The sequence below is a fragment of the Rana temporaria genome, chromosome 8 (genome assembly GCF_905171775.1).
Source record: "Rana temporaria chromosome 8, aRanTem1.1, whole genome shotgun sequence".
NCBI classification, from domain to species: domain Eukaryota; kingdom Metazoa; phylum Chordata; class Amphibia; order Anura; family Ranidae; genus Rana; species Rana temporaria.
Window position 1 is genome coordinate 103169753 of NC_053496.1, and position 13896 is coordinate 103183648.

A 13896-nucleotide genomic window follows, 5' to 3' on the forward strand; every position below is an offset into this window, starting at 1 on the left:
ACACAGCACCACTATTTTTCCATTTAAAATACGTTACAAACTAAGACAATTGTTGTGTCCCTCAATAGACAATAAAGATTTTTTTATTTTTTTTTAAATATGGAGGTGCCAGAAAGTTTTCCTACACTGGCAGACAGTCTTAAGGCCCGTACACACGATTGGATATTCCGACAACATTTGTGTGATGGAAGGGTTTTGTTGGATAATCCGACCGTCTGTATGTTCCATCGGACAATTGTTGTTGGGATTTCCAACAACAAATGCTGGCTAGCTAGCCATGCTCTCAAATTGTCTGACACCAAATGTGTTCCCTCCGATTATCCGATTGTGTGTACATAAGTCCGGACTAAAATCCAAAATACAAACACACATGCTCTGATCCAATGCTAACCATCAGACAACATTAGCAGAAGTTGCCCAAAGGGTGGCACTAAAGACCTGAAAAACAATGTCGTTTTGTGTATGTTGGCTGAAAAAGTCCTGCCGTCTGTATGCAGAACAAGTTCACGGCCAATGCCCGTCGGACAAAAATACATGGATTTGTTCGATGGAAATCCGATCGTGTGTACGAGGCTTTAGATTGGTAGCATTATAAACACAACACAGCTGCACCAGACTTAAAATCACTGGCTGACAGAATGGGATGAGAAAAATGGTTAACACATCCTGCCCACCACTTGTGGTACACAGACATAAAAAATGTGATCAGGTTATTTACTTCTAGCTAGGTAACCACACTAAGGGAACAGTGGAATGGGTGCCATTAGGATAATGGTAGGCTACATGCACTGGTGAGGTGATCAGCATGCGCAGAGCACAATCACACACAGAACAAGGAAAGGAAAAAGGACACGCTATTCACTTACTGGACTAGGAATTGCATCGGGGTCTATCCTGTGCCTCGATTTCTGCTGGGGTGGCATTTCATTAAGCTGCTTTATTGTTTAAAAAGTTGAGAACAAGAAGCAATGCCGCAAAACAGCAAAGAGAGAATGTTTTAGGATAACAAAATTAGAAAAAAAAAAAACGGGTACAGTGTTACATTCCCAACCCTCTATTAAACTAGGAAGGAAAAAAAAAAAAAGCATTGCATACAATTGTCTCACAAAAAGGTATATTAACAGAATTTGGAAAATAATTACAGTGCAATTGAGGGAGGCTAGAACACAGGAAGAAGAAACAGGTAGAGACAAGAGCAATGCAGTTGGTTCACACACTGAAACAAATACACTGCAACTAAATTTCAACTATTCAGAGAAATCAACCGCTGAAAATGAAACACTATTTTAGATTGTAAGCTCTAATGAGCAAGGCCCTCTGATGCCTCCTGTATTGAACTGTAACTGTATTGCCTGCCCTCAAGTTGTAAAGCGCTGCACAGAAACTTGGCGCTATATTAATCCTGTATAACAATAAAATGTTTTTCCACCTTTCCTTTACTCAAGGAAGACTAAAGCTCCTTTTACATTTTTGCAACCTGGGAACTAACTTGTGAAACCCCAAGTCGCAAGACCTGAGAACTGCTCTTACGGACACTACAGAAGTCGCTGCGACTTCAGAAAAGCTTCCTGCACTACTTTGGTCGAGAGAATGTAAAGTCAGATTAAAGTCGCATTGGAAATCTTGTGACTTTGGAGACACGATAATGTAAAAGAAGCCTTAGGCCCCTTTCACACGGTCAGACCATTCAGGTCCGCCTGTCAGTTTTGTCAGCGGACCTGAACAGCCGCTCCGTGCAATCCTATGGAGCGTCAGATGTCAGCAGAGACATGTCTGACATCCGACACCCCACGTATGGCGACACGTCCCCATCCACCCATGGCGGATCGGATGAGATCTGATGAAAAACGGACATGCTGTCTGTTTACATCCGATCTCTCCCTAGGAGACAGTGGCACTGAACAAGCCCCTCCCCGCTCAATGAGCAGAGAGGGACTTGTCATCCACCGGCTCAGCGCAGAGATCTCCCGCTGAGCTGGCAGACTCCGTCGCTACGTGCGAGAGGCCTTACATCGATGGCTACAGTTCAATGCAAAAATGCAATTTTTGGAGTTGCATCACAAAACTTACACAGAACAGTGCTAATAAGTGAGATATCTATCTGTGAGAGTAAATGGCAACACAAATCCCATATTTAAAGCAAAACTAAAACAATTTTTTTTTATAGAAACATTCCGATATTGCAAGTTAAAAATTGTGCATGCACGCACACCTGCAAATGTGTGTCATCTTTTGCAATATCCATATTTCCCCTATTATTCATAGGTCATCTTGCCAAGTCTGGGAGGTAATGAAGGGGTGCTACCACCTGAGGGAAATTATGTAACTATTCCCTCACAGGAAGTTCTCTGTAGGAACATTTTTTTTTATATAATTGCCAGGAACTGGATGTGAAACAGAGCAGATCCATCCTCACCCAAAAATTCCTCTCCTGCTCTTTTGTTAGGCCATTTGTTAGTCGTTTTAAAAAATGCAGTTGTCAACAAATGAAAAAAAGGGAGAACAGAAGACAAGACTGGGAGGAACTATACCATTCTGTGCAGTGGCTTCGGCCCATTATGCAATTATAGGAGCATACTTAAATACGAAGAGGGAGGTGTGGAAACCCTATGAACTCTGGATTACAAAGCTAAAGCAAATAGGTCAAAGAGAATGCCAGGTCCTGCACAGCAACCAGGAGCCACAAAGTTTTGAAAGTGTGCATGCATGCAATGTATAAGCATACAAAATAAATAAATATATATGTTCTGCTTTAAAATAATGTTCAAATTATGTTACAAATACAATTCACATCACATTACATGCCTTTCATATCATTGCAATGACTCATCAGTGTATACAGCTGTATTTGTGACCGATTGGTTCATAGAAAACTCATGGCTGGACTCTACTGTGCAAAGTCTCAGAAATGGCAATGAACACTTACAGGACTAGGGATGGAATCTGGGTCCAGTCTCTTCTGCGCAGGAGGGGGAGGACCTGGAGGACCCTGAGGACCAGGCTGGCTTCCATAATTTGGAGCCTGTGGATAAGTTGCTGGATATCCAGGCTGGGGAGCCCTAACTTGTCCAAAGGAACCTGTGAAAGTGGCACATTGTTTAGGTTTCAACTAACAAAGGGTGCAAGATCCTATCACAACTGCATAATGCAAACATGAAGTGACAAATTCTTACTTATTTAATCAATGCATGCAGCCGACATCTACAAATGCAGAAGCAATGAATTGCATACAATTTAAACATTAGGGAACTATGTAGAGAACAGAAAAACAAAATCAGTGTTTTTGTCACAATATGTGTTATGAATCTAACCAAAAATACATTTTAAACCTAAATAAAAATGAACTTAAAAAGTAAAAAAAATATATATTCTGACTTGACCAAAAAAAAAAAAAAAAAGTCATGATATTCATCAAAACACCCATTTGTGACACCTATTTGTATGTAATCTTGCTACCTCTAAAAGTGGAGTCTAATTTTTAAAAGAAGAGGTTTTGGGAATAAACAAAAACAAAAAAACTTACTCACTTAAAATCGATCCAATACTGCATCTGCTCCCCCAATGAATCCAACACAAAGAAATGAGCGATCAAAGACTGCTGATCGCGCAGTTCTCAGTCTTCAGTGAGCAGAGTCTGACTGTCTTAGTACTAAAATTTGACAGTTTCAAGTTCCAGAAGGCCAATCCTGCCACTAAGAGAATTAGCTAGATATTCTAGCTGCTATACTAAGATGAGGCCGAAATAGAATCGAACTTCAAATTATCTTCGAGGGGGAGGACGACTGAAGTGTTCCAAGATTAGTATTTTTTTAAAGTCACAGATGTAGCTACACAGTCCTGATGGCAATGTCTGCACAAAGCATAACATCAGATGTTAAATGGATTGGATCTATTGGATTTTTTATCTACAAACGTATTCCAGTGGATGTGGCGTGTCCTTTACCCCAACGTCTTTCAACTCCAGTCCTCAAGTACCCCCAAAAAGTCAGGGTTTTCCTTGAGATGTAAAGGTTGTTGTAATAATGGAAAGCCTGAGAATATGAACTGTTGGGGTACTTGAGGACTGGAGTTGAGAAACACTGCTTTACCCGATAGCCAGTGAGCGCCTTTATAAATGAGTGATGGAATGGTAGATTATGCCAGGGTGGGTCACGCTATTATATGTGCTTTGTGTGGATGTGGTGTGTCCTTTCCGGATACCTGGTGTATGGTCTCACGGATGAGTGATATAATGGGATGGCAAGTTATGCTGAGATGACACTTCAGAGTACATTTCTGTTTCCATCTGGATGCCAGGATGGAGTACACCATTATGAGGTTCCTCTGCAGTATCCATATGCTGGGTGTGTGGTTGTATATCCCTCTTTGATAAGTACGTTACCCACGTAACCCGTGGGAAATTTTAAGAGTATACGTTATGGAGTTTGTGGTGGTTTAAAGTTTGTAAACAGTGTAATCACTTGTATCTTTTTTTGTATAGGGAAATATCAAGAGTGATAGTCTGCAGCTGGGCTTTTATTGGATTGTGGCTATTTTAGCCATGATCTCTTTTCGTATCCCCCTTGTTGTCTGGTTGCTGGATATTTTTGCTTTTTATTTGACAAGATGGACTTTATTCGGATTCTTTCCTTTGCATATAACTTTCAGGGGTGCTTGTAATAAAAATAACGGATGATGCCCTGTATCAACAAGCTGTCAAAAGGGTCCCCTTGCTCAGGACAACACAGGGACCACTTGTCACCCGAGTAGGGTTGCCACCTCATCCTTTTAAAACAGAACACATATTAATTACACAGGTTCTGTGGCTGATTAAGGTGCTGATAATTAAACTCACTTGGTGCCTTATCGACATTAAATTAGCCCCAGAACCTGTGTAATTACTATGTGTTCTGTTTTAAAGGGATGAGGTGGCAACCCTACACCGAGTCTCCCAGAAGAATAGAAACCAGTGGTGCACTGAATTGATGGCTGGTTGACTGACCACTGTGACATGGAAATGGTTACAATAAATCATGGAAACACATATTCTGGATGCTGGTGACATCTTACTCTTACATTGTTTTGTTTTAAAATATTGTGATGGTTGGTTTGGGAAAAAAAAAAAAAAAAAAAAGGCTAAAAACTTGGCTATAAAAAAAAAAAATATTGGCATCTAATAATTTAACAAGCTTGCAATGCTACAACTGAACCCCTGGATAATCGTACTTCTTAATTTATTAGACCCCTGGATAGTACAACATTTTTTCCCCCGGTCATCAGAAGCACTGACCAGTGCAAACACTTCTATAAAAATTGTCTGCATTTGCACTGCAAGGAGTGAAATAAAGGCTGGCAATACATTATACAATTACCTGGTGCAATTTTCCAAAACCATATAATATGGGAGGTCAAACCTAAAAACACTTTAACTTTATAAGCATAAATTCTTTAATTCAGTCTCTTCACTACTGGATGCCATCACACATTATGTATGATTTTAGAGAGAGACAAATCTGGAAAGCACAGAACTCTGGTGCCCTTCTGTCTGTAGACATGCATAGTTAAGCTCACACAAGGGCTGTCTGCTTCCAACAGTTTGTGATCCCCGATAGTACATAAGAGCAATCCAGCATAGGAATCAGGACTAGATTTGCAAAGTTGCATTGTATCCCTAAAAAAGGAATGCACTTAGCAAAGTTAGGACTTTAAAGGCTAATATCCTGCACAGAAACTACAGGCAGATTGAGAATGTTATTGAAAAAACTCAAAGCCATGCAACAACCTTTCAACAATCCCCTTTGCTATGTTAAACAATGCCCAAGTGTATTTTCATTTTTTTTAACTGCCCTGTATAACTTATTTTATAGCGCTGATCAGCGCTCACATGAACAGCAGCCTCTCTCAAGCCGACAGCTCCAGCAGGCTGGGCAACATCCACTGACATGAGCCAGGAGGAGTAGAGGAGAGAGGCGGCCAGTCACGTGAGCGCCGGTAGGCGCTCTGAAAGCAGGTACAACGCAGCATTTAAAAAACAAAAACAAAAATACACCGAGGACATTGTTGTATTATGAGAGCAGCAGAAGGGGAGGTTCGTGGAGTGGACAGAGCTGACAGGCGGGGAGGGGGACGACGACACAGGAGAGAAGAGGGCAGGACTGCGGATGATGGAGGTTAGTGAAACTGACCACAGTGTCGAGGCTCAGCAGCTATTATATACAGTGGTCAGTTTACAGATGGGGGGGGGGGGGGGGGGGGCAGAGGCAAAACCAGGCAGGATCAGCCAGGTATTTTAGGTGCTAGGAGGCAAAATTACACAGCACAAGCACTGTGCTGTATAACATGCTTTAATGGAACAGGATTCAATTTGTTATTCAATTTTTATTAGGGTAACAAACACTTTAAGGATAGCAATGTGGGACTATAGCAAACAAGGTTTAAAAAGCAAAGAGTTAAAATGTATGCTTGCCTGATGGGTCAAGGCTAGATTAAGAGAAGTCTGTTTTTTGGAATCATACTTGCCTAGATGGAGGCAGCATCTGCCCCCCACTGGCTCCAAGGGTAAGAACTGAGTGATTGAACAATGCCGATCGCTCAGTTCTCCATGAGCAGAGAGCTGGTCACCACTGTCTGCTCTCTCTCCTCACGCTGCGCTCACTGGAGCACTGGGCTGTGGAAGGAGCAGCTGGCTGAGGCAGCTCGCTGAGGCGCTGAGCCAGCTGCCAGTCCGGGTTGGATCCCAACCATACGGTCATGACCTTTCCTCAGCTTGCACCAGCTCTGGGATGTCAGCTGACAACAGGCTTCAGCCCGCTGTCAGCAGAATATGGGTCACAGGAGTGCGGAACGCACTGCATTCCGGTGATCACAGCCAAACGTGCTTTGGCTGTTTTTAATTTGTGAGTAAATCTAGGATAAGGATAGCAGCCTCGGGGGGGGCCGCATCTTTAATGACCATGCAAGTTCCCACATATTTATTTTCTCACAGGCTCTCTTAGATAAATTAGAGAAGGTCAACACAATAAACATGTCTCCCTGCTTCACTCTAGGTGCTAGAAGATCTAGCAGGGAATAAGGAAAGAACATATTGATAGAGCCTTTAAGGGCGAGTCCTCTAGCACACTGCATATAAAATATCTATAAAGCACAATTATGGATTAAATCATTTCAGTTATTTATCCACAAGGACATCTACATCCTTCTTGTACTGCGAGGTTAACAAATATAAACTGGGCACATGTTTGTTATTCATACTGTATAAGGATATGCAAGACCAGCCCACTATTGACTGAAATGATCCACTTTATCATAATTAAATTAATTCTGACAGCATTACGTAGACATCGTTCTCTGCCTTACAGCGAGTGAACTTTGGTTAAAAAATAAATAAGTTCAAACACCACTTTTCATGAAGTACTAAACAGACAAATACAGTCCTAGAAAAGAGGGATTAAAATGTGTGTAAATATCTTGTGCAACTTGTCTAAGCTGCATTTTCCAGTCTAGCCATTTAAACTGCAAGATAGGCAATCCAGCAATATTAGAGTCTGATGTGTTTATCATTCAAACTGCACATGAGGGGAAGCTAGGGGCAATCATTCATGTACACACACAAAATAGATAGATCATTTTATCACATGTAGAACTTCTCACCATTCTGTTGAAGAGGAAATCCTCCCTGGCCTGTAGGCATTGCAGGTGGTGGCCCCTGGTGACCCATCATTGGAGGACCTGTCACCACCCCAGGAACAGCAGACTGGGACTGATTAAAAGATATATGATTTGGTTGAGCGAAATGAGGTCCAGTAGGTGGTTGTCCTGGCATTGGTGGGCCTTGCATTGTGGTTGGTGGTGGAGCTCCCGAAACAGGGGGAGGATAATTTGAAGGTGGAGAAGTTGGTTGATGAAAACCATGTGGAGAGGAAAGGCGTGCTTGAGATGGTGGTCCAGTAAATTGTTGGGATGGGGGTGGCTGAGATTGTGGCATACTGGTGGGAGGCATTCCTTGTGACAAATTCAAAGCTGGAGGGACCTGATTGTTGGAATACATGTTATAACTCCCCGATCCTGAGGATGGAGGAAGAGGACTTTGCGTGCCTATAGGAATAAACAGGTTGCAAAATTTAGGAAAAACGCACACAAAATGTAATCATAAGCATTCTTTAAAGCAACGCAAGTAAAATGTTTACTGTTGCAACTTTTCAACTGCTTAAAAAGTAAACTCTTCCTACCCCCCCCCCCTTTTTCTTACTTGCAAAGTAAAGGCATAATGTGCTAGTATGCATTGGATACTAGCACATTATGTGCAACTTCCCTGCAAACGAAACCCACATCTTCCCTGCATGTCTTCCTTCCGGGTCCGTGGCTGGCCAGAGCTCCAGGACCCGTCAGTCATGGCACGGGCGGCCGTTCCTTCAAAGTGTATGCTTCGAAGATGTAACCGGCGCAATATACAGTAAATATCTCCTAAACAATGAAAGTGTAGGAGATATTTACAGTACCTATAGGTAAGTCTTATTATAGGCTTATCTATAGAAAAATTGTTTGAACAAGAACGTCAAACCAAGAAGAAGGACTATAAGGAAAATCAGCTGACTAAATGATTATTCAAAAATAGAAAAATGTATTAAATATTGGTAATACATATAGTGGAAGAATTTGATTTGATAGGGAACAATATTAAAAAAGGATGGCTGCAGTGCGGTTCACCACCTATGGGGTATATTTAGACCAGCACCAGTATATCTATAGGTAAGAACATTAGAGAGTTTACTTCCTCTTTAATTATGCCGTATATTCCAGGGTTTGACAAATTTGCTTGGAATCTAAAAAAGTTAGGAGCCAGAAAACGCACCCATCCCGTCGAGCTCGCGCGCAGAAGTGAACACATACGTAAATAGCGCCCGCATATGTAAACGGTATTCAAACCACACATGTGAGGTATCGCCGCTATCATTAGAGCGAGAGCAATAATTCTAGCTCTAGACCTCCTCTGTAACTCCAAACATGCAACCTGTAGATTTTTTTAAACATTGCCTAGGGAGATTTTAAAGGGTAAAAGTTTGTCGGCATTCCACGAGCGGACGCAATTTTGAAGCGTGACATGTTGGGTATCAATTTACTCAGCGTAACATTATCTTTCACAATATTAAAAAAAGTTGGGATAACTTTACTGTTGTCTTATTTTTTTCCCAAAAAAAGTGCGCTTGTAAGACCGCTGCGCAAATACGGCGTGACAGAAAGTATTGCAACGATCGCCATTTTATTCTCTAGGGTGTTAGAATATAAAATATATATAATGTTTGTGGGTTCTAATTAGAGGGAAGGAGATGGCAGTGAAAAATTACATATTAGAATTGCTGTTTAACTTGTAATGCCAACGGCCACCACCAGACGGCGCCAGCTGACAGAAGGAAGAGCTTGGGACTTCACAAGGTCGCAAAGCCTCGGCCTCAATTACAGGCCCGCCGCGATCGCGCGGCGGGTGCATCCGTGCGCCCCCACCGCGGCGGGCGGTAATTGAGGCTGCGGCTTCAATTACCGGCGGGCGTGGGGTCATAATTGCGACCTGGATATTGTCGACCCCTGCCGTATACAGTAATATATTTTAGGAAAAAAACACAGCCAAACAGTCTGGTTCAACATACTTTCTGTAAAAAATATATATATATATATATATATATATATATATATATATATATATATATATATATATATATATATATATATATATATATATATATATATATATATATATAATTACACACACACACATATTATATACACACACACACACTGCCTTGCGGAAAGTATTCGGCCCCCTTGAACTTTGCGACCTTTTGCCACATTTCAGGCATCAAACATAAAGATATAAAACTAATTTTTTTTGAAGATTCAACAACAAGTGGGACACAATCATGAAGTGGAACGAAATTTATTGGATATTTCAAACTTTAACAAATAAAAAACTGAAAAATTGGGCGTGCAAAATTATTCAGCCCCCTTAAGTTAATACTTTGTATCGCCTTTTTTGCTGCGATTACAGCTGTAAGTCACTTGGGGTATGTCTCTATCAGTTTTGCACATCGAGAGACTGACATTTTTGCCCATTCCTCCTTGCAGAACCACTCAAGCTCAGCGAGGTTGGATGGAGAGCGTTTGTGAACAGCAGTTTTCAGTTCTTTCCACAGATTCTCGATTGGATTCAGGTCTGGACTTTGACTTGGCCATTCTAACACCTGGATATGTTTATTTGTGAACCATTCCATTGTAGATTTTGCTTTATGTTTTGGATCATTGTCTTGTTGGAAGACAAATCTCCGTCCCAGTCTCAGGTCTTTTGCAGACTCCATCAGGTTTTCTTCCAGAATGGTCCTGTATTTGGCTCCATCCATCTTCCCTGTCCCTGCTGAAGAAGAGCAGGCCCAAACCATGATGCTGCCACCACCATGTTTGACAGTGGGGATGGTGTGTTCAGGGTGATGAGCTGTGTTGCTTTTACGCCAAACATAACGTTTTGCATTGTTGCCAAAAAGTTGAATTTTGGTTTCATCTGACCAGAGCACCTTCTTCAACATGTTTGGTGTGTCTCCCAGGTGGCTTGCGGCAAACTTTAAACAACACTTTTTATGGATATCTTTAAGACATGGCTTTCTTCTTGCCTCTTGGCTGCATCTCTGATCCGTCTTCTCCTTGTACGAGCTGAAAGTTTAGAGGGACGGCCAGGTCTTCGTAGATTTGCAGTGGTCTGATACTCCTTCCATTTCAATATTATCGCTTGCACAGTGCTCCTTGGGATGTTTAAAGCTTGGGAAATCTTTTTGTATCCAAATCCGGCTTTAAACTTCTCCACAACAGTATCTCGGACCTGCCTGGTGTGTTCCTTGTTCTTCATGATGCTCTCTGCCCTTTAAACGGACCTCGGAGACTATCACAGTGCAGGTGCATTTATACAGAGACTTGATTACACACAGATGGATTCTATTTATCATCATTAGTCATTTAGGTCAACATTGGATCATTCAGAGATCCTCACTGAACTTCTGGAGAGAGTTTGCTGCACTGAAAGTAAAGGGGCTGAATAATTTTGCACACCCAATTTTTCAGTTTTTTATTTGTTAAAAAAAGTTTGAAATATCCAATAAATTTTGTTCCACTTCATGATTGTGTCCCACTTGTTGATTCTTCAAAAAAAATTACAGTTTTATATCTTTATGTTTGAAGCCTGAAATGTGGCAAAAGGTCGCAAAGTTCAAGGGGGCCAAATACTTTCACAAGGCAGTGTGTGTATGTGTATGTGTATATATATATATATATATATATATATATATATATATATATATATATATATATATATATATATATATATACATACACACACATAAATTCTGTATGTTGACTGTCTACAGGAAATGAGAGAATATAAAGTTATTCTCAAGGCTAAATCCATATTTTGAGTCACCAATCAAGGACAAGGATGCATATTTGGAAAGCCAGGGGAAAGTTAAAAATTCTCACCCACATGCTTATTCTAGGTCAGGAGACTTGACCTACAGAAGCAAAAGCATAAATCAGTAGAAAAAGAGTTGGAGCTGCCAAGCTTCTATCATGATGGGTCCAAACTCCTGATACACCACCTTGTCCTAGGTCAGTGATTCAACACAGTGAGGCCAGGGGATTAACATGACAATCGGGCACCGTGCCTTTTCAGGTTAGGGTCAGCAATGGTAGCCTACACAATTCCTTTAATGAGAGTGCTTAACACTTTTTTAGATACCAATGATGAACAGTAGTGGCAGAATAAATAATGCTAAAATGTACTACTCATAATTAAAAGTCACTATTATAATGACAGGCGAATACATATTTCGAGAACACGCTATACTTTTCCTTTAGTATATTCTATTGACTGCCACTGCATAATTCTTATAAGATTACATTATAAACTCCTATTAGCTGCCTTACCAAATGGTAGTGTTTGTGGTGGACCTGATGTTTGCACCCCACCAATGTGCATTCCCATCATTTGGTTGGTTAGTTGCTGAGCATTAGTGGAGGTTGGAGGGTATTTCTGAACACCAGCTGCTTGTTGAGGATCTCCCGCTTGTTGCATGTACGGTTGGCTCATAGGTGGTCTGCAAGTCACAAAGAACACAAAGTTTTATTTTCAATAACCTTAAATAAGTTCCTAACATACAGTAGTAAGAATACGTAAGTGAACACCTTGGGATTATCTGGAATTCTGCAGTCATTTGTAAATGCATTAAAATGTGATCTGATCCTTATCCACAATAGACGAACACAATGTGCTTAAAGCGGGAGTTCACCCATTTAAAAAAAAAAAAAAAATCTCCCCTTAGCTTCCTGCTCGTTCGGTCTAGGGGAATCGGCTATTTATATTAAAATATGTGCAGTACTTACCCGTTTTCGAGCTGCATCTTCTTCCGTCGCTTCCGGGTATGGTCTTCGGGAGCGGGCGTTCCTTCTTGATTGACATTCTTCCGAGAGGCTTCCGACGGTCGCATCCATCGCGTCACTCGTAGCCGAAAGAAGCCGAACGTCGGTGCGGCTCTATACTGCGCCTGCGCACCGACGTTCGGCTTCTTTCGGAAAATCGTGACGCGATGGATGCGACCGTCGGAAGCCTCTCGGAAACCTGTCAATCAAGAAGGAACGCCCATTCCCGAAGCCCATACCCGGAAGCGACGGAGAGGATGCGTCTCGTAAACGGGTAAGTACTGCACATATTTTAAAATAAATAGCCGATTCCCCTAGTAATAACGAGCAGGAATCTAAGGGGGAAAAGTGCCCTCTAAGGGTGAACCCCCGCTTTAAGCCAATAACACACAATTCTGATTGCTTGTGTCTTTAATGAACTCACCCATTAAACATTCACAATGTCAGAGGAAAAACTAAGTGAACCCATAGACCAATTTCTTCAACTAAAGCCAATTGGAGTCCAAGTAATGAAATGTGTTTGGGGGCGTGGTTTAAAGTAGCTCAGATTGATAAACGACACAAATATTTTAAGATTGCTGTTCATAAGAAGCATCAGCTGTTATGTGCACAGAGACACTTGTGCTGTAAAGCCCCCACGAATTAGACCGCTTCATGGCAAAGGGCTCGTGGCTACTACCGGTAGGAAAATGTCCATATTTGGGCAAGAAAAGGTCAAACTGAAGGCGAACCAGTCTTCACCCACCCAACTGCTGTGCACTGTCAGTCAATCAAAAGTAGGATGACCTCATGGGTTGAAAGAAACATCCATCACATAAAGTAACAGGCCTCACAGGTCAACTTTTCAGGACCTCACAAGACATCTTTTCCAAGGCACTGTGATTGAAAAAAAAAAAAAAAAGGAATCCTGCAAGATTCCAAAATGTTGGCCTGTAATGCCTGTTTCTTTATGTGAATAAAGGACAGGATTATCACTTTTCCAAGGTGTGCTGGTGAAGATCCATTGTGCTATGACTGGATGGTGGCACCATCCACCCTACATGAACTGTGGGCAAGCCCAGAAGAAGCGTACAATACAACTTCTCTAGGTACACAAATCTGTTAAACACCGACAATTTCAGTGCAAAAGAAGCAAGGAAGGTGCAGTCTTACCCTCTGTTCAAATCCAGTTGCCATGGTGCTGCACATGTGGTCAGTTTTGATACCTGTAACTTGATGGTTTGAAATAGGGGTGCAACGGATCAAAAAACTCACGGATCGATCCTCGGATCAGGAGTCACGGATCGGATAATTTTCGGATCAGTAAAAAAAAAAACAAAAACAAAAAAAAAAAACACACACACACGACAAAAAAGTTGTCTTTTTACATTTTTATTAATATATATATTTTTTTTTTTTTACTACTAATGGCCGCGATCAGCGATTTTTTTCGTGACTGCGACATTATGGCGGACACATCGGACA

General features: G+C 41.3%; 1 protein-coding gene across 6 annotated transcripts in view; it reads right to left on the reverse strand.

Annotated features, from left to right (window-relative positions):
- Positions 1-13896, reverse strand: part of SEC24C (SEC24 homolog C, COPII coat complex component) — an 85244-nt gene that overhangs the window by 54097 nt on the left and 17251 nt on the right. For 3 of the 6 annotated variants that reach the window (XM_040320450.1, XM_040320449.1, XM_040320453.1), the window contains 4 exons: positions 11941-12110; positions 7630-8073; positions 2927-3078; positions 867-935 (listed from right to left, as the gene is read on the reverse strand). In XM_040320450.1, the coding sequence (XP_040176384.1) occupies positions 867-935; positions 2927-3078; positions 7630-8073; positions 11941-12110 (835 nt within the window). The remainder of the gene's footprint in view (positions 1-866; positions 936-2926; positions 3079-7629; positions 8074-11940; positions 12111-13896) is intronic. The other 3 variants (XM_040320452.1, XM_040320454.1, XM_040320451.1) reach the window with 2 other exon arrangements.